The 20716-nt window shown below is 42.1% G+C and overlaps 2 protein-coding genes across 2 annotated transcripts; both read left to right on the top strand.

Moving 5' to 3' along the window:
* The first annotated feature begins 1131 nt into the window (after positions 1-1131).
* On the top strand, positions 1132-3703 carry LOC114560124 (E3 ubiquitin-protein ligase TRIM11-like). The gene is made up of 3 exons (XM_028585274.1): positions 1132-2294; positions 2384-2493; positions 3492-3703. Exons 1-3 carry the CDS (start codon positions 1132-1134, stop codon positions 3701-3703), a joined length of 1485 nt encoding a protein of 494 aa, XP_028441075.1.
* Positions 3704-6293: 2590 nt separating this feature from the next.
* Positions 6294-7808, top strand: LOC114560123 (E3 ubiquitin-protein ligase TRIM21-like). Its single transcript, XM_028585273.1, has one exon. The coding sequence runs from the start codon at positions 6294-6296 to the stop codon at positions 7806-7808; it is 1515 nt and encodes a 504-aa protein (XP_028441074.1).
* Positions 7809-20716: the final 12908 nt, after the last annotated feature.

Here is a 20716-nt window from a genome sequence, read left to right as displayed (position 1 = left end):
TCTGAACTCAAAACCTGAGCTCTACTCAGACAGGAAGTTCCACTCAGGACAAATGTTTAACTGAGGTCCATCGGTGGCCGTGGGGGTTGTGGAGAGCAGTAGCTTCCATCTTTTCTTCTGCACATTTAAAAAAGGGACATCAACAAATCATTGTTTCAGTGCTTGTGCACATTCTGATATCTGTCTTTAATACAGAAAAATACTGACTACATATATAAATAAATATTAGTAATTTATAATAAATGTTCAATATTAAATTGGAAATAAAAATTGTGTGAAGACCCTCTCCGCCATGTCTCCTGATTCAACAGCCAATAGAGAAGTCAGCTGGACAAATCAGCTACAAACTATACAAATAAAATGATCCATAATCCATTTTATTTCTATGCTGCAAACTGTCAGTTGGTGGAAATGGCGGAGTTTTAGACAGAGGCTATGGCGTCAGGATTATTTCATATCTCATACAACATGCTCACAAGCAAATTATATCATTTCACATGTACAGATATTACTACACCAATTCAACAACCGAGAGTTGTACAGGCAGCTGGGAGCATGAAATAAAAAAAAACATAGGGAGAGGGAAAGAATGCCGACTGCGCTTATAAAACTAAGAAGGATGTGTAGTCAACAGAAAGGGTAAAACCTTTTTGTTTATGCTGCCTTTGCCTGAACTTTCAATACCCTTTGTATTGTGCATTGATCACTTCATTTTGCACGGTTTCAGCATTTTTACTGGCTATAAATCTGCATCCTAAACAATCTGAAAACAACCAAAGAGCTGCCCAAAATAAAAATAATCAATTGTAAAACCAATCAATGAGGCTAAAAGACCCAAAACATATGTAAGAGAGAACAAAGTTTCTATAGAAATTATTTAAATTCAGTTTTTAGTAGTGTTTTTATTTAGTTTTCTCAGTCTTGAAACAGCCTAACTAAGCCTTAAAGTTTATCTCATACGTACAAGATAATATCTCCTACTTAGCAGATAAACTTTAGGATATTTTCTCCTACGTGGGAGATTAACTTCAGTTTTGGCCAACAATGTCCACAATTTGTTTCCACCTTGCCTTTAGGGGCTTCCAAAGTAATGACATTTTTATTTTTTATTTACTTTTTTAGAGTGTCGATATGTCTGCTGTCAGCTGTCTGCTGACTGAAGATCAGTTTCTCTGCTCCATCTGTCTGGATGTGTTCACTGATCCAGTCAGCACACCATGTGGACACAACTTTTGTAAAACCTGCATCACTAAACACTGGGTTACTGATGTTCCCTATCAGTGTCCCAACTGTAGAGAGGTTTTCAACACCAAACCTGAGCTGCAGGTCAATACTTTCATCTCAGAGAAGTTCAGACAGTCAACTCAACAGGAAGCCAAAAGCAGCAGCAGCAGCTCAGAGCAACAATTGCCCGGACCAAAAGGAGTTCCCTGTGACGTCTACTCAGGAAGCAAAAGAAGGACCTGGATGTTCTTCTTGCTGTGTCTGATGGGTGTCTTCATGGCCTGGATGGTTTCAGACCAAAAGAAGCATCTTGTTGGTCCTCTGAAAGAAGAATATGAAGCAAAGAAAGCTGAGCTGTGGAAGACAGGGGCTGAAATTATGCAGATGATCCAGAAGAGACGACTGAAGATTCAGGAGATCAAACACTCGGTGGAGCTCAGTGATGAAGATGCTGACAGAGAGATAGCAGAAGGTGTTCAGATCTTCACTGCTCTGAAGGACTCTGTTGAGAGAAGCCAGGCCGAGCTCATCGAGATGATCCGAGAGAAGCAGAGAACGACAAAGCAACCAGCTGAAGGCTTCATCTCAGAGCTGGAACAGGAAATCTCTGATCTGCAGAAGAGAAGCACTGAGGTGGAGCAGCTCTTACAGTCTGAAGACCACCAACACCTCATCCAGAGCTTCACCTCCCTGAAAACTGTTCCACCCACCAAGGACTGGACAGAAGTCAACGTCCGTCCACCTTCATATGAGGGGACTGTGAGGAGAGCTGTGACTCACCTAGAGGAGACGCTCAGTGAACAGATGAAGAAACTGCTCCCTGAGTCTGATCTGAAAAAGGACAAGCAGTCTGCAGTGGCTGTGACTCTTGATCCTGATACAGCACATCCTGATCTCATCCTGCCTGATGATAGAAAACAAGGTAAACATGTCACGAAACCACAGGTCAATACTCTCATCGCTGAGATGGCTGCTCAGTCCACAGAGTCAGCTCAACTGATACCAGAAGACTTTCCCTCTGACATCTACTCAGGAACCAAAATGATGGTGTTCTGCCTGGTGTTTCTGATGTGTGTCTTGATGCTGTGGTTGTTTTCAGACCCGATAAAGTTTTTTATTATTTATATTTCTTTTTTTCTGATCTTTTCTTTTTGTGAAGATTTTATTACGAGGTTCAGGTTAAGGAAAAGGGGAAGACTAAGTGGACTTTAGGAGTTGCCAGAGAGTCGATCAACAGGAAGGGAAAAATCACACTGGGCCCTCAGGATGGTCAGGATGGTCCTTTTATGATGTTGATGCTGCAGCTCTTATCTACTCCTTTACTGGCTGCTCCTTCACTGAGAAACTCTACCCATTCTTCTGTCATGGATTTTACTATGGTGGTAAAAACTCTGCCCCTCTGATCATCTCTCCTGTCAGTCACTGAGTAGAACAACCATTTGATTTTCTAGATTCACTTTCATTTAGTGTAATACATGTATGTTTACTGGTTATGTTCAATGTACATATACTTAGGCTTTTTTCCCCAGGGGGAGTGTGCAATATATTGGTGAACTTTTGGGTATCATGCAATATTCCTGATGTGTGTGTTAGGATTATATGGATCTGTGTGTGTTACTGAATGTTAACTGTAGATTGTTTCTACATGTATCCAGACATGTGATGTGTAAATAGGATGTGTGATGTCATCCGTGTTCTCTCAAATGCCCAAGACAAATTTCTTAAAAGGGAGACAAGTAAGGCTTGCCTTATCTTAACCAAGGGGATAAGCGAGCATCCACAAAGCGTACCTCCTATGGCGGGATTGTTCGGCTAACAAGCCATCACCTGCCATTAGCATCCCATTGACTGCCATTCATTGTGGCGTCACTTTGACAGCAAATAACTTTACATCTGAAGCGTTTAAAGACTCTATTTGTCCATTGTTTAGTTCTAAAGAAACACGACAATGTATAAAAGGCTCCATTACCTTGTAGCTCACGTTATGGCTCCGTAGCAGACGCTTTTATATAAATAGGCTAACCATTGGGTCATAACCACGAGCGGTTAACCCTGCGGTGAAGGTCAATACTTTGATCTCTGAGATGGCTGCTAAGTACAGACAGTCATCTCAACAGAAAGCAAAAGAAGTTCCCCGTGACGTCTACTTAGGACTCAAGAGGAAAACCTGGATGTTCTTCCTGGAGTGTCTGATGTGTGTCTTCATTTCCTTGATGATGTCAGAACAAAAGAAACATGATTTTCTTCTGAGAGATGAATCAATGAAGCAAAGAAGATCGAGCTGTCCAAGACACAGGCTGAAATTCTGCAGATGATCCAGAAGGAGATCAAACACTCAATGGAGCTCAGTAAGGAAGACACAAACAGACAGATCTTAACCGCTCTGAAGGAGTCTGTTGAGAGAAGCCAGGCCAAGCTCATCGAGATAATCAAAGAGAAGACAAGAAGGACAGAGAAACTGGCTGAAGGAAAGATCTGAAACAGGAGAACTCTGATCTGAAGAGGGTCCAGCAGTATTTTGTGGATGTGACTCTTGATCCTGATACAGCTAATCCCTGGTTCATCCTGTCTGATGATGGAAAACAAGTTAATTTTAGTGATGTGAGGAAGAATCTCCCAGAAAATGCAGAGAGATTGGATATTTGTGTTGTTGTCTTAGTTGCTGTCATTTGTAATTTTTTCAGTTATCCCCTGTACTGGTGTTTTTAAGTGAGATGTTTCATTAAAAGACATAAGTCAAAGTCCCTCACAGATATCCACTGAGAGGTGGAGCAACAGTGAAAGAGGAGAGCTGTAACGTCACATTTCCTGAAAAGCAGGTGAAAGTTTATATGAGCGACAGCAGAGCTGTAGTCGAGAAAAGTTTCTTTCCGTTTCTCCCTAAAGAAACATTAAACTGAATCCAGCAGCTTTTTAACAGCAGAATCTCTGCCAAAGACGGGTGAGTAGATTAGACTTTATTGTCCACCTGACACTGAGACAAAATGCACTAAATAGTGCAACGTTAAAACCAGAATCTAGAACAAAGAAACAAAGTAATGGCAGATGAAGTAGGCAGAATAAAGGCTTTACAACTTATTTAACTGTGACACAAATTGGTTAAGTAGCCTTGAATTCAAACTGTTTCCTAGTTCCTGCTCTCTGCCTTTGTAAGCAGGGGTGTAGTGCCATTTGTACTGAAGCACACCTATGACTCACATGCAAGGTGAGGCTTGTTTGGCAGGTTATGTTACCACTGTTCCTATATTTGTGTAAACAGAGCCGGCCCACATGGACTATGGACTGCCTGAGTACCTCCGATTACTATGCACTTTATTAATGCACCTCAACAATGCACTATATATGATCATTGTGCATTCTGTCTCTACTATTATATTGACTATGGACTGCCTGAGTACCTCTGATTACTATGCACTTTATTAATGCACATCAACAATGCACTATATATGATCATTGTGCATTCGGTCTCTACTATTATATTGACTATGGACTACCTGAGTACCTCTGATTACTATGCACTTTATTAATGCACCTCAACAATGCACTATATATGATCATTGTGCATTCTGTCTCTACTATTATATTGACTATGGACTGCTGTCTAATCACTCTATGTACTTTAGTTGGTGCCCAATGCAAGATTCCAGCTGTTGTTTGGAAGTGGGTCACGTCTGCCACTTCTGAGACACAGAATCCCATCTCCCCAGCAACGTGATCGGTGATCTGTGCAGTGCAGTACCTAGAATTTAAGCAGTTGCCAACCTCAACCCCATTAAGTTGGTTTAATTCTAGTAAATTAAATGTTCATTTTAAGGCCAGTCCTTTTGGGCAATGTGCGATGCTTCCCAGAAGACAGCCGTTGTGGCTTGTAAGTAGGCTGTGTTCATTTTGACGCACATCTTTTCTAATGTCTCATCTTTGGATTTGTTGACGATTTGAGCAAGTGACTGTGTGACTTTTTTTCTTAAAGCTACATTGTGTAAACATTTCTCCCATCTAGCGGTGAAATTGTATATCACAACCAACTGAATGTTACTTTCTAGCCCTTCCCATTCCGAGCGTATCAACTCCCAAAATTAGCTCTTAGTATCTCCATCGTTTCCACGCAGCTGTTCTAGCCGCTCCAATATTAACTTTGGTTTTGTTGCTGTGCCTGTCGCGTTGTCGTTTTAATTCTCTTTTTTCCCTCCGGCTGGCATTTGTCATGATGCCACTGAGTCTAAAAGTGCGAAAGGTGGAGGTATGTCCCACTTTGGCTAATGTATTTTAAAGATGGAGATGCTACATGGCGGCCATCATTCGAGCGAGTCGCCCGTATGTATTCTGAATGATTCTAATGGCAGTTTCTACGGTTACGAGAATACTTTGATTAGTTGGTCGAAGTAATTACACATGAATGAGCACATATTTGTGAAAGAACAAAGGGTTTTTTGCTAAGAATCAACACAAAAAATTACACAATGTAAGTTTAAAGATTGAAACTGCGCACTGCGATTTTCACCTGAATGGACGATATAAGACTGCCACTCTGCTGACCCCTTGTGATTCAAACACATTCAGACCAGCCACCTCTGCGCAAGTTTTGCACCCTAATTTCTTGACTTTGCTGTCAATCCAAGCCAGTGCTGCTTGTTTATTCCTCCACATTTCTTCATTCCACACTGGGGTAGGAAGCCTTCGTTTCTCCAACCTCATCTTCATCTCAGTCCGTCTGACAATGTCCATCGGCCATCCTATGTCATAAATAGAGAACAGCAACATTAATCTTATGTTACCGCGTGCCCTGTTCTATCAAGGTGCAAAAGTATGTACTACACCCTCAGGTTATTATTTTAAATAAACATCTTATTTAATTGTGTGGTGAAGGGGAAACTCTTGCGGAGCCAATTAATGTTTCATCAATAGTTCATCTCAAAAAAGACTCATTTTCTATTAGTCAATGTCATTTTAGTACAGCCCAAATAATATTTGATATACAGTTAATAAAGAGACCAACTGAATTCCCTTCATTCAAAAAGATATGTAATTATTGTTTTGCCCTTTACACTTTTCATCCTCAGAGTGCCGATATGTCTGCTGCCAGCTGTCTGCTGACTGAAGATCAGTTTCTGTGCTCCATCTGTCTGGATGTGTTCACTGATCCAGTCAGCACACCATGTGGACACAACTTCTGTAAAAAGTGCATCACTGATCACTGGAATATTGATCTTCCCTTTCAGTGTCCCAACTGTAAAAAGGGTTTTAGCACGAAACCTGAGCTAGAAGTCAATACTTTCATCTCTGAGATGGCTGCTCAGTTCAGAGAGTCAGCTCAACAGGAAGCCAACAGCAGCAGCTCAGAGCAACAAGTGTCCAAACCAAAAGAAGTTCCCTCTGATGTCTACTCAGGAACCAAAAGAAGGACCTGGATGTTTTTCCTGCTGTGTCTAATGTGTATCTTCATAGCCTGGATGGTTTCAGACCAAAAGAAACATGTTGTTGGTCCTCTGAAAGAAGAATATGGTCCTCTGAAAGAAGAATATGAAGCAAAGAAAGCTGAGCTGTGGAAGACAGGGGCTGAAATTCTGCAGATGATCCAGAAGAGACGACTGAAGATTCAGGAGATAAAACACTCGGTGGAGCTCAGTGATGAAGATGCTGACAGAGAGATAGCAGAAGGTGTTCAGATCTTCACTGCTCTGAAGGAGTCTGTTGAGAGAAGCCTGGCCGAGCTCATCAAGACGATAAAAGAGAAGCAGAGAACGACAAAGCAACCAGCTGAAGGCTTCATCACAGAGCTGGAACAAGAAATCTCTGAGCTGCAGAAGAGAAGCACTGAGGTGGAGCAGCTCTTACAGTCTGAAGACCACCTCCACCTCCTCCAGAGCTTCACCTCCCTGAATGCTGTTCCACCCACCAAGGACTGGACAGAAGTCAACGTCCGTCCACCTTCATATGAGGGGTTTGTGAGGAGAGCTGTGACTCAACTAGAGGAGATGCTCAGTGAACAGATGAAGAAACTGTTATCTGAGTCTGATCTGAAGAGGGTCCAGCAGTATGAAGTGGATGTGACTTTTGATCCTGATACAGCACATCCTAGACTCATCCTGTCTGATGATGGAAAACAAGTTAAACATGGTGATGTGTTGATGATTTTCCCAGACAATCCAGAGAGATTTTCAGATGATATTTGTGTTTTAGCAAAGCAGAGTTTCTCTTCAGGAAGATTTTATTTCGAGGTTCAGGGTAAAGGGATGACTGAGTGGGTTTTAGGAGTGGTCAGAGAGTCGGTCAACTGGGAGGGAGAAATCACACGGAGCCCTCAGGATGGTTACTGGACGATATGGTTGGTGAATGACAATGAGTATGAAGATCTTGATGACACTTTATTCTATCTCTCTCTGAACTCTCGGCCTCAGAAGGTGGGGGTGTTTGTGGATTATGATGAGGGTCTTGTCTCCTTTTATGACGTTGATGCTGCAGCTCTTATCTACTCCTTTACTGGCTGCTCCTTCACTGAGAAACTCTACCCATACTTCAGTCCCAGTCCTAATGACAGTGGTAAAAACTCTGCCCCTCTGATCATCTCTCCTGTCAGCAAATAAGTCAAACAAAAATGTCATTATCTACAAAAAGATTAATTCTCCTGTAATGCCAGAATCCACCTACAAATCATTAGAAAAAAAGAGGCTTCGGGAATTTTTTTCAGTATCAAAGTGATCCAGTGTAAGGGTGGGAATCACAGGGTACCTTACGATACAATCAATATGATACATGATTCACAACACAATAATATCACGATACGGCAATTCTGCAATAATCATTATGCTAGACAATCCTATAATGATGCATCATGATATCAGTCTAGCTGTGAATACAAAATACCCTTAAGGTTAAGTGCAGGTTTATGCTCCAAAAGTCTAAACTGTTAGAAAACAATTTTTTTAGTCTGTGATTTAAAATTACACAACTAGAGAGCAACTATGGGTCCAGACTTTGGAATTCAACATTGCTGGGGCTTCTGTTATTTCCTCAACATCCTGTTGAAAAACTCTTCTTCTTGTATTCATTAAAGGTGGTTTAAGCGATGTCACATGTTTTTTAGGCTACAACATTTTTCGTCACATACAGCAAACATCTCCTCACTATCTGCTAGCTGCCTGTCCCCTGAACACACTGTAAAAAAACGCGGTCTCTGTAGACAGCCCAGGCTCCACAAACGGCAACAAAAACAAGCTGTGCCAACCTGCACCACCAAACATAAAAAAACAGTCTTCCAGTGTTCTCTGGTGCTTATCGAGGCTCACTTTAAAAAGGACCTTTATGTTTTATCATAAAGTAAAGGCACATTTTTCCACAATTCTGAAACTATTGTTTCTTAAAAGGTACTATGTGGAGCTTTTTTAATGTATCAATCACTTTGTATTGCCAATGTGTGAACGGATTGTAAGGTAACTTTAAATCTGAGACCTTCCGACTTTCTTGGTTGCCTAGAACAGTGTGTGGACAGATTTCTATGTGAAAGACTCATAAAGGATGTGAAGTTTATGTGCGCCCCAGAAGGCCTTGCTTACCTTCGGCTCCCCCCACGGCTCCAACAGCGTGCAATACCAACTAACGTTTAGCGCTGTCAAAATTGGCCGAAATGGCTTTCGAATATTCTTTCTAAAAAAACACATAGGCTTGAATATCGGTTTGTGCACATTATGTCCATAAGAGGGCAAACCAAATACAACAGGAGACATAACTACTTGTAAAAGTATATTTATTTCAACATAAACATAATTTAAAAGATCTACATACTTAAAGTGGCCATATTATGCTCATTTTCAGGTTCATAATTTTATTTTGAGGTTGTACCAGAACCACTTTACGTGGTTTAATTTTCAAAAAACACCTCACACATCTTAACTTCTGAACTATCTTTGTTGGCAGTCGCACATGCGCAGTAGCTAGGTAAGGCTCACAATTGCTAGCTAGCGGTTTCTCTAACTGCAGTCAGTACAAGGCAGGATTAGCCGGGAGACTTCTTCTAAACCAGGGTGCACTTCCAACTTTGCTTGGAATACCTGCAGAACAGGGACATGGAAGTAGTTCTTTTGGAGATTATGGTGAACTTGAGTGTGTTGTAGCAGTGTTTTGCCATTGAGAACGAGGGGGCTAACCGCTAGCACTACCATGGTTTAGCCCCCTCGTTTCGGCTAGTGCCGTAGAAAGCCGTGCAGATTTTGAACAGCTCACCAGGAGACTGAAGGCAGGACACATTCAGAAAACGTATCTCACTCAAAACAGCATGGATGTTTTTTTTCCCCAAGTTTGTATGCATGTGGAAGCACCAGAGACACAAAATAACACCGCAAATCCCAGAAAACGTGTTTTTTTCATAATATGGGCACTTTAAATTAAACTAACAAAAACAATGTCCTGTACAATGTGAAACTTTATATAAATGTAACTTAAGCCTGACTTATTTAAACAGCGTGCACCTCTCTCTCTCTGAAGCGTGCAGGTGGCAGGACATGACGTGGATAAAACCACAATCACGTTTCCGGTTTGTAATATGGTCAGAAACATTCTTTGAATGTGTCCAACAATTTTGCTGTTGCTTCTTACCGACAGAAGTTCCCAAATGTAGTCGTCTTTTTTCCGTTGCATTTTCACGTCCTTCTTCAACCTCGTTGGTTTTTTTTCAACTTTGGTAACGCGATAGTTTTGGGAATTATGTCCAAAATAAGGCCCTAGCCCCAGCTCACGACCTCAACGTCATTGTTCTCAGCCACTCCCTCTGTTCCCTATGTAAGAAGCTTCAGAGTTTAGATAGTTGGGCAATGTAAGTGGAAAGTTTGGTGTCTGGAAGTGCTGCTGAAATGGAGATTTCAGCAGCACTAGATTTGTAAAATTCTGACATTTTAAAGATACTACAGCTAAATAAGAACCAAATAACTAACACATATCAGCCCAACTTCCCCACTTGATAACTCAAGACAATAGTTTTCTGAAATGTGCAAATGAGGCATTATCTAATGCTAACTTTTGGTGAATTTACAATAATTCTACAGACACAAACAAGACAGTTTAGAAACAAGTTTCACCGTCCACTAGTCTGTAAGAAGACATGTTAAATGTTTTTGTCTCCATTTAAGCATGTAAGCAAGTCTCCATTTTTTTTATTACCTGCATCATGTAGTTCTACTGGAACAAAGGGTCAGTTTCAGCAAATATGACAGAAAGTTAGTTTTATAAGTCTTACCTACTGCACCTTTAACTTATCTACAGTATTTGTTGTTAAACTTACAGTCTCATGGACACACAGGATCTGTCAGTCCACAAATCCACAAAAGGCTGGGAAACTGGATACAGCCAGTTGTTGGTGTCCTTCCCTGATTGGCCGAGGCCTTGATTGGTACTTAACTTCACATGGTTGTGCAGAGAAGAAACCTACTCAAACAGGTTTTATTACTCGTCCATAAGGATTATTTAGAGGCCCTAATACTGACTATATTTTCCACCTATTGCCATTATTTTCCTACTGATACGCTACCTTATTTATTTCTTTAATGTTCTGAGTTACATCAGAAATAAGACACACAGCTTTAGGCTGTAAAAAAAGAAGGTTTTGTATGTTGGACACATTTTAAAGCCCTCTGAGACAAACGACAACTCTGTTTTTGTGATAAACGGTTGTTTTCAACATGGTATTTTTCCTATATTTAGTGGAGTTTGTCGAGTGTCAGGAAATTAAAGGGCTGTGCTCAGACGTTCATTACGGCGGTATTTTTAGTCTGCAGTCTGGTTATTTGTTCTGTGGTTAAAGTGGTCTCAGAGCAGTTTATATTCTCTTGGCTGTCATGTTTTTCTGTTTTTTCTCCAAGTCAATTTCTGCATGTTTATGCTGTTCCTTTTGTTTTGGGCTTTTCTCTTTTTGGGAATGACAGATCTTACAGATTTCCTGTACATTTAGAATCACAAATGTTTAATGTTGATTTCAGGTTTTTTTTCCGCAGACACTTTCAGACTAACTTGTTAACGATTGGCTCCTCTAACTGAGCAACGCGCGTGACACAGAATGTGACATAGTTAGGTTTGCTCCGTGAAGTTTAAAAAAGCTCGCTAAATTTACCCGACTGGCCTATGGTCGCCAAAATCTTGTACGATATCATACGAACCAGTTGATGATAATGCATTGCTATCTTTCTCCCTGTCTGCTTGTCTGTCTGTCTGTACAGTAACATACAGTGGTGTAGTCTAAGTGATACGCAGGTATACGCAGTATACCCACTAAGAAATCTCGAGGATTTCTCTATACCCACTTAAAAATGTGCAATGATACTCAACAACATACTTTTGTGACAGAACTTTCACTTCAGATATTTGTATTCACAAATGTGGGTATTCGAGTAATGTGACAGCAAACTAAACTAACACTGCAGAACCTGCAGAGAGACTTCTCTCATCTTTCGTCAAACTGAACCTCGCTGGGCACAGTGCGTAGTGTGTGCATAGCATAGTGTGTGTGTGTGTAGGGTAGTGTGTGCATAGCATAGTGTGTGTGTAGCGTAGTGTGTACGCAGTGTGTGCATAGTGTGTGTGTAGTGTGTGCGTAGTGTAGTGTGTGTGTGTAGCGAGCCCAAATGCTCCGCCTACACTGACGCCAGTATCCTCCCTTCACCGCACATTTAAGACTAATATAAGGAGCCTGTTTTATTTTGTCCTCGTTGCTTTAGGGTCAACTTTTGTGATACAGGCTCAGGTCCTTGATGTGAAAGCATCTTACTGCTTTATATTCCATTATATTTTGGATATATTTTGAATGTGATCTGTGTTTTCCTTCTCATAGGATAAATAAAGGTATTCTCACCATAAATTGGTGCATACAAGTGTATCAGAATGCAGGAAATTAAGTCTTTGAACACTCAAAATAACCCTTGGAAAGATCACCCAGACCCCACACTTTGATATGCCCCCCCAAAAAAAGGCCCATACTGAGCCAGGGAAAAAAATATGTGGTACAGTATACCCACTACAATACATTAGACTACACCACTGGTAACATATGTCGGACAGTAACAGGGTAACAGGGTGTTGCGTTCTCTGTCTGACCTTCGGGCTGATTTCCCGTCTGTTTCACGTTAACGCTACTTTGAGTTTCCACTTGTTATTTCCAGCAGCCTGCTGCCGTCCAGCTCGCTGCACTGCAGTATCTTTTTATTGACAGGGAGGAGTGTGTGTGTGTGTGTGTGTGTGTGTGTGTGTGTGTGTGTGTGTGTGTGTGTGTGTGTGTGTGTGTGTGTGTGTGGGAACAACAACATGTCAACACATTTACAGTGTGGAGACTTTGCTCTTCAAGGTTAACCTTAATTCATTTAATGGTTCAGACTGGGTTTTTGGTTAGGATTACTCAGGTTTTGGTTTTAGTCGATTCACTGCAGAGTTACACGAAAAGATAAAAAAGTTGTGGAGTGTGTGCTTCTGCAGTTGTCATACTCTCAGTAGTCTTCAAACTGCGCATGCCAGTCAAGTGTGTGATCCTTGATTGTTTGTAAAGATATTTGTTGCTTGCTAAACTAAGTGGATCACTCCGGACTGTTAAATAGTGTTTTTCTAAAAATCTCTGATGATATCAACATCCCAATTATGGAACGGCATCCCTGGAAGGACATTAACTTTAGTAGTCTTTAGCCAAAAAAGGTGAGTGTGAGCCTACATAGTCCTCGTTTCAGCGGCCGATGCAGTTTAGCAGTTGTTACAGTTGAGATTAGCTGACAAAATGTAACATCCTGTTAAATCTAGAAAAATGATCATGGTTTTTAGTACTTCCAGGACATGAACACCTGTTTCCTAGGTGAAAGTCTTGTGTTTTCTCCTTAACTTCTTCCAGGACATGAACACCTGTTTCCTGGGTGAAAGTCTTGTGTTTTCTCCTTAACTTCTTCAGGACGTGAACACCTGTTTCCTGGGTGAAAGTCTTGTGTTTTCTCCTTAACTTCTTCAGGACGTGAACACCTGTTTCCTGGATGAAAGTCTTGTGTTTTCTCCTTAACTTCTTCAGGACGTGAACACCTGTTTCCTGGGTGAAAGTCTTGTGTTTTTTCCTTAACTTCTTCAGGACGTGAACACTTGTTTCCTGGGTGAAAGTCTTGTGTTTTCCCCTTAACTTCTTCAGGACGTGAACACTTGTTTCCTTGGTGAAAGTCTTGTGTTTTCTCCTTAACTTCTTCAGGACGTGAACACCTGTTTCCTGGGTGAAAGTCTTGTGTTTTTTCCTTAACTTCTTCAGGACGTGAACACTTGTTTCCTGGGTGAAAGTCTTGTGTTTTCCCCTTAACTTCTTCAGGACGTGAACACTTGTTTCCTTGGTGAAAGTCTTGTGTTTTCTCCTTAACTTCTTCAGTACATGAACACCTGTTTCCTGGGTGAAAGTCTTGTGTTTTCTCCTTAACTTCTTCAGGACGTGAACACCTGTTTCCTGGGTGAAAGTCTTGTGTTTTCTCCTTAACTTCTTCAGGACATGAACACCTGTTTCCTGGGTGAAAGTCTTGTGTTTTCTCCTTAACTTCTTCCAGGACATGAACACCTGTTTCCTGGGTGAAATTCTTGTGTTTTCTCCTTAACTTCTTCAGGACGTGAACACCTGTTTCCTGGGTGAAATTCTTGTGTTTTCTCCTTAACTTCTTCAGGACATGAACACCTGTTTCCTGGGTGAAAGTCTTGTGTTTTCTCCTTAACTTCTTCAGGACGTGAACACCTGTTTCCTGGGTGAAAGTCTTGTGTTTTCCCCTTAACTTCTTCCGGGCTTGAAAGCCCTGTGTCTTTTGAGTCAAATGTGTCCCCCGACCTCCTCCGTGCATAGCGCATCACGTTCTAATACAGCAGCAGTCGATGTGCTGCTGACAGTAATAAATACGAGGAATTCTTGCTTGCTACATAAAAACTGCAGAGAGGAGTCAACTACCACATCTGGACACAAATGAAGGCATTTCCTGTTTGTGTGCCAAACGAAGCATTAAAGCTCCTGTTTGGAAACGGTAAGGTGAAGTTAAAGAGATCTCTTTTGTGTGTGTGTGTGTGTGTGTGTGTGTTCCCTGTGCTCCTCCTCTCTCTCTTTCTCTCTCTCTCTCTCCTTCACACAGAACAACAGAGAATCAACCCACAACTCACTCACACTCCACACTCTGCCTCTCTGTCATCAACACACACTCATGGATTATTATTATCACCTTCCTCTTCTGCTGCTGTGGACCTGCGGCTTCCTGCCAGGTGAGCGTCAGTTGGAAATGCTGCACAGAGGGCACATGAAAGATGCTTTATGATATTTTACACTTAAAGGAGCCTCGAAGAGAGACTGAAGAAATAAAAGTTTACATACTTATTTTTTAAGCTCTCTTTTCTTTAGATCTAAAGGTACTAAAGTGTGCAGTGCAGTTCAAAAGGGTCCACAGGCTGCAGAAAAGGACATGAATGGTGTATTTATACCTTTATAATATTATATAATATGCTTTTTCTATTTGCAGCTGTAATTTACCTTTATCGTTCATCAAGTGCATGGATTAAAAGTCAAATTGCTTGTCTTATTTTGAAAGCCAACATCTGGGGAAGAAGAGCATTTGAACCTCTCTATCCGATGTTCTATCCGATGTTCTGTGTTCTGTGTGACTGGATCTGAAATCGGAGTGTTTTTAATGTGCACGTGTTGTCTTTCTGTGGGTGGATCTTTACAGCAGAGCATGTGGGTTTGTTCAAAGCAAATGTAAGCCTTTATAACATTTATTATCCTCTGTCGAACTTAATAAAGTCTTTCCAAGCCTCTGAAAGCCTTTGTAGTAGAAAGTTTCCAACTAACTCTGATTTGACTAGCACTCTGTCGTCAGTGCTAGAGGAGTAACTGGCACTAGATGTGCAGTAAGACGGTGTTTTGTGTTGTTTTGGAGGTTAAAAGCAGAAGAGGAAGTGCCAAGTCAAATTGGTTTCCTTCCCATTTTTTCATAATAGGTATTCAAATCAGTCAGTGCGTTATAAATAAGAACTGAAGCCCTGAGAGCGTTCCCCAGAGGCCATTCATCAGTGCCGGACAGAATGAGCAACTCAAACTCCAATTACTTGCTCGTTCTGCAGCTTTCGAAACAACCGGTAGTCAGTTAGTTTCGCATTGCCAGACCTTCCTCCACAGCGCTGTGGATGGGAGAAAAACGCGCTCTGGTTTACTGGCATTTCTTTAAACCAAGCACAATCATCATGGGCGGTGCTAAGCTCCGGACGGAGCCACGGTGCCTCATAAATGTAAATCTGTAGCTGTGCGACTGAAAGTGTAACGTTTTGCCTGCGGTAGATAAAAGATGATGTGCATCACTAGGCTTCGTTCAGACGGCAGGCAAAAGTGGCCCAAATCAGTTTTTTTGGGGTCAAGTGACCAGGTCAGACTTCTTCAGAAGTAGTGTGAACACTCATATCTAGCCCAGATCAGATTTTTTCAAAATCAGATTTAGACCACTTCCATATGTGGTCCTGAATCAGACCCAGGTCTGATTTTTTTTTTGAACAGCCGCAGTGTGAACAACCAAGGCAAATATGATGCGACTTTTACATCAATCTACATCGACATTTGTCACCAAATTTAATGCAATTTCTGGCCATATTTACTTCATACTTTCTTCAAAATGTAAGTATGTTTTCCTCTCTGTCAGCGGGGGAAATCTTACTCAACAGTTTCAAGATGAGATGAATGAAATGGCGGGAAGAGAAAAGGTCAGGAGGGGTCCTTACTGTTAGTAATCACCCTCTGTGAGCTGTTAAACATTCCACAGTAATCTGTTGTGATTTATCTGCTGTCGGACGAGCAGAGTGGCCGACTAACATCCCAATCTTTAGGCGCCGCTGCTTCTGGTCGAGCAAATTCACAAATGACAACACTTTAGTCCAAGCGGAAGAAACCAGAGACCATATTCCTCTTTCACTCTGATTAAATTTTGTGTTTCCACACGTTGAAGCTGGAGCGTTATGGTCCCACTGGCCCTTTAATTAAGTTTGGGCAGTTTGGTGCGATGGCAGCGAGCGTGTGTACGTTTCCCTCTGTAGGTCAGTGAGCTCCCGCTGGGAGCTGATGGGGTTTTTCTCCAGTACCTCAGAGGGGTGAAATGGTTTTTACGGCACGTTTTTACGGCTTTTAGGCGGATCGTTAAACTCACATGAGTCATGATGTTGTTGTTGCTGCTGGTCAGTCTGCGGTTGTTGGGAACGCCACACAAGAAGTGTGCAGTTTCCACAAAACACACAAGCTTCTCCCAAAAAACACCGTCCTGTACGATTATCTGGTGACAGTTTGCTGTCGATTTAACCACCTGGATGTCCCAGACAGGTGGGGTTAGTCTCCTCTGGAAACACATGTCCTTGCAGCGTCTTAATCCCAGTTAACTGTCTTTAAAGGTCCCATATTAAAAATCATTTTCAGGTTCACTTGTATTTTGTGTTTCTACTAGAAACAGGGGCGGAGCCAGATGTTGTAAACATTCGGGGCTCAGCCCAAACCTAGGGGGCCTCCGGGTGCATGCAGCTATATGCACTCGAACCATCTCATAATAAAATGCCTAAAAATCTGCAAATCATTTGGGAAACACATATGTGCCAAGAAAAACAACCATCCTGCAGAACCGACATCCTGTTTTCTATCCAACTGTCTTCATCATTCTGAAACCAGAACACAACTCATGTTGAAGATTTTCACTCCCGCCACCTAAAGAGAGGCAAAAACTGTCTGATAATACTATTAGTTATGACTAATCTTGAAGCCTGTTTTCACAGGTTCACAGAATGAACGGCGATATTTCCGTAGTAACAGAAGCGCCATTGATTTACCAGACAGACTGAGGGCCAGATGTACGTACATTTGCAAACGTAGCGTTATCGGCGCCATGGACAGAAAGCGCACGCTGTGATACTTCAGCTGATGCTGTATTTACCAAAACCTGCAGTTCATTGGGTAATCAGCGCCTTTTTCCGCCCACTATACCGTAAATTGCGTGCATTTAAAAGTGCAATTGAATGGGCAATGGCAAAGAAATCCTGCCTGATGAATGGCATTTCGGCATTAGTGGTGGGGAAATGTATGTATTGACTAGTGCGCTGTAGCAAAGCAGTAAGTACTTGTGCTACGATACGGCTGAGTGCAGACTGCCATATTCCCACTGCTGATGCTATGACTGTTTGAAATGATCCTGATGCTGATATATCTGTAACGTAGCGAGGAGTTTAACAGCTGCTGGAATGGGATGTGAACGCTGAGTCGGAGATATGATGTCATCTTTGATTTCTTCCAGTAACTGTAATATTGCATGGCTGCTAATGATTTCGTGTTCACTCAACTGAAAAAGTGTGATCTTTGTGGCAAAAATCCTTTCAGCTCGTCTCCTTGGCCTATGTCTTCGTCTTACTCGGATTACTGCCGCCATTTCAGCAGGAGGCATATGTGAGGAAACCCGCATCCTGGTTTACACCTGCTTTGAAGAGGCGGATCTTCACCGCAAAGTAGAGGCGTGCTTTCACAGGCGTTTTTTGTACATACCGCGGAATACATAATTAGGTGCACTTTACGCTTCCCCTCCCGTGAATGCATATGCATGGCACGGAAAATCGCAATTTGCCAGTTTCAGTTTTACCTCAGTGCGGCCTGTTTGTACGTACCTCGCCATGCTTTTTTTTGAAGTGGGCGCAAAAGCGTTAGCACATCTGGCCCTGAGAGGCAATGACACAAAGTTCAAGTTATTTTAAAACCCTCAAAGAGTCAGGGTTTGAGAGAAAACATTTGGGTCCCCCCCCCCACCTCACTCCGCCCCTGACTAGAAGATGTTTACATGCTTTCGTGTTAAATTCCATGTCAAAGATTATTGTTCCCATCAGTTTCTGAAAACAGGCTGTGGTGCATTTCTCTGTGGATTAAGCGTTTTTGCTACTTTCACAGTATTTATGTAGCACCTCCACCTGCTCTATAATCAAAACATACATGGGAATCTCACTTTTTTACAATATGGGACCTTTAAAATAACTCAGAAACTGTGAATTGTTGAATCTCTCTGACACTCAGGGTGCTCTCTCTTGTATTCGACTCAGCTTCTACAAAACAAACCAGGACAGAAATATTATTTGTCCGAGTCTGTCTGCACTTCTTAGTAACCACAGACATGCACAGTGGTTTTCTGTTGTCTGTAACGAAGACTTCAGGGACATAACAGTCCGGTACATTTGTCTGAAGCATAACAAAGTTTTATATAACTAAAGAAAATAAAAAATAAAAAAGACTCCTCTATTTCGTCTAAGCCAATCCCTGATGCGTGTCATCTTATGTAAGGAGAAACTTTCGACACCAAGCTTCATGCAAGAAATTCTGCATTTAGTGTGTCCTTGCCTTCCTCACTGGAAGAGCTATTCACACCCCAGTATGTGACTCAACACATTTTCTCAAACAGTTGAATTCAGCTCATATTTTATCCACCGAGTAGCAGGGTTTCAGTGAAATTCTGGCCGTGATAAAGTAAATACAACGCTGAATATTTTGACATTAAATCAGGAGAGAAAACTATTTAGATCAAACTCAGAGATGCTTTATTCCTCAATTGCCTCTCAGGGCTTTTACTCCACAGCGCTGTGGAGACTAGCGTGGCCTCAGACTGTCGCAGGTTGTGACCTCTGACCTGTGCAGCCTGTCCGAGAGGTGAAAGGTTTATCTGTCCGAGGTCAACGTGAGCGTCAGGCTGCAGCGATATCCGAGCCAACTGAGCCGTCTGCCTGCCTGCTGGAGGAAGTGATACAGACTGCGTTCTTTTGGGGCTGCTAGCTGATTGCACTTATTTCCCCCCACTTCTGCATCTGATTTGAAACCTGGAAACTTTGCAAAAACAGCACAGAAAAAAAAAAAAAAAAATCCTCTCTTCGATGCTGCAGTAGCTGCAGCTGGATAGTGATCTGTTCTCTTTTATTGCAGCAGCAAAGACACATCTGGAAATATCACACTAACAAGTCAAAGAGACTCCTCTGCTGTTTGAGGAATTTAAAAAATGTGTCAGCGAGGATCATCCACATCAGTCAGATCATCCAGTGGCAGCGACGGGAGGCCGTCACATTTGAAATCTTGCTTCTCTGTTCTGCCAAATCTCTCTCCGTCTGTCTGCAACCACTCCGTTAAATCAAGCAGGCCTTTGGCTCGGCTCAGACTGGATTCAGGTTTCCTTCTCAGCTGCGAGGACACAAACACACCTTAAAGGGAGAGACGATTTACCCATCATTCCTCTTTCCCAGTGTGTTTTATTTTGGTCCTCGGGAGCCAAATTCATCACCGCTGGCAAAGCCGCACGCAGAGTTTTCCGATGGCTCATTTTACACAGCTGGAGGAGACGAACGGCAGCGCTCCAAAGGAATGACTTCAGCATACAGGCCTCAGGGTCATGGTGGGGTCTCAGGTCACAGGACATTAGTGCCTGGTTCAAGAAGCCAAAGCACTTAGGGCCCTATCGAGCACCCGGCGCAGCGCGGCACAAAGCCTGACGCAGGTGTCTTTGCTATTTTAAGACCGTCGGGCGCCCACGTCATTTAAATAGGAAATGCACCTACGCCCATCTGTGGGCGTGCTGGTCTTACAGGGAGGTGTGTTCAGGTGCATTCTGGGCGTATGCTCCTAGGCTCGGGCACAGTGTTCGCACTCTATACTTGTTACACACACAGGGAAGCACAGCAGCACACACACATGCAGAAGATTACAAATACAAATATTCCGTTTTGACTAAGGTCAACGAAGCAACACAGTTTGAATGTCTGGGAAGAGGAGATTGTCATCCCCGGAAAACAAAAAGAAAACGACCCCATAATGAGAAGCACAAGAATGTATACATTTTCTAACAACTGCTCCGTTCACATCGATGATGTGAGAGTAGAAAGAATTTTTTTTAACAATTAATGATACAGAAGAGAGAGGCTTTGTTCTGAGTTTTTAGAGAAGCAATGTAAAAGAATTCACAACTAAAAATCAACGTTGACTTGATTTGATTTACGCCACGTACCGTACTTCAGTTACATGACTTAACTTAGGTAACTTATGTGAACCCAAACCGTGATCTATTCTTAGAGCAATTAACATTTCAATTAACATCGTTTCACAACGTGCGCCCAGTCGCTGGTTACCTTGCACGGCAGCTGAATTCTATATTATATTACGAGTTGGGGAGTGGGGGTGTTGAAAACGAACAGGAGTTTCACCCAGGAGACGGGGGTTCCTGTCCCGTTCTTGTACCGCATGTCACTTAAACGTAACCACACCCACAATCTCACCCTAACCCTAACTTAGTGGTTTTACGCGGCACATTGAAAAATGACGCCAAATCGCTCCTGAACCATGTCAGGGAAGAACTCAGGAACAGCATAATTCATTTCACATACGTGAAGAAATTTTGGGAGGCTCTAATGACTTACACAGAAGCATTTAATGAATTCTTAATTGAGGAGAAAGTGTAGGCAGGCAGTACAGTTCCTG

This window comes from Perca flavescens, chromosome 8 (genome assembly GCF_004354835.1).
Source record: "Perca flavescens isolate YP-PL-M2 chromosome 8, PFLA_1.0, whole genome shotgun sequence".
In the NCBI taxonomy this organism is placed as follows: Eukaryota; Metazoa; Chordata; class Actinopteri; order Perciformes; family Percidae; genus Perca; species Perca flavescens.
The sequence above is the reverse complement of the archived record's forward strand: the minus strand, read 5'-3'. Positions and strand labels throughout refer to the sequence as shown.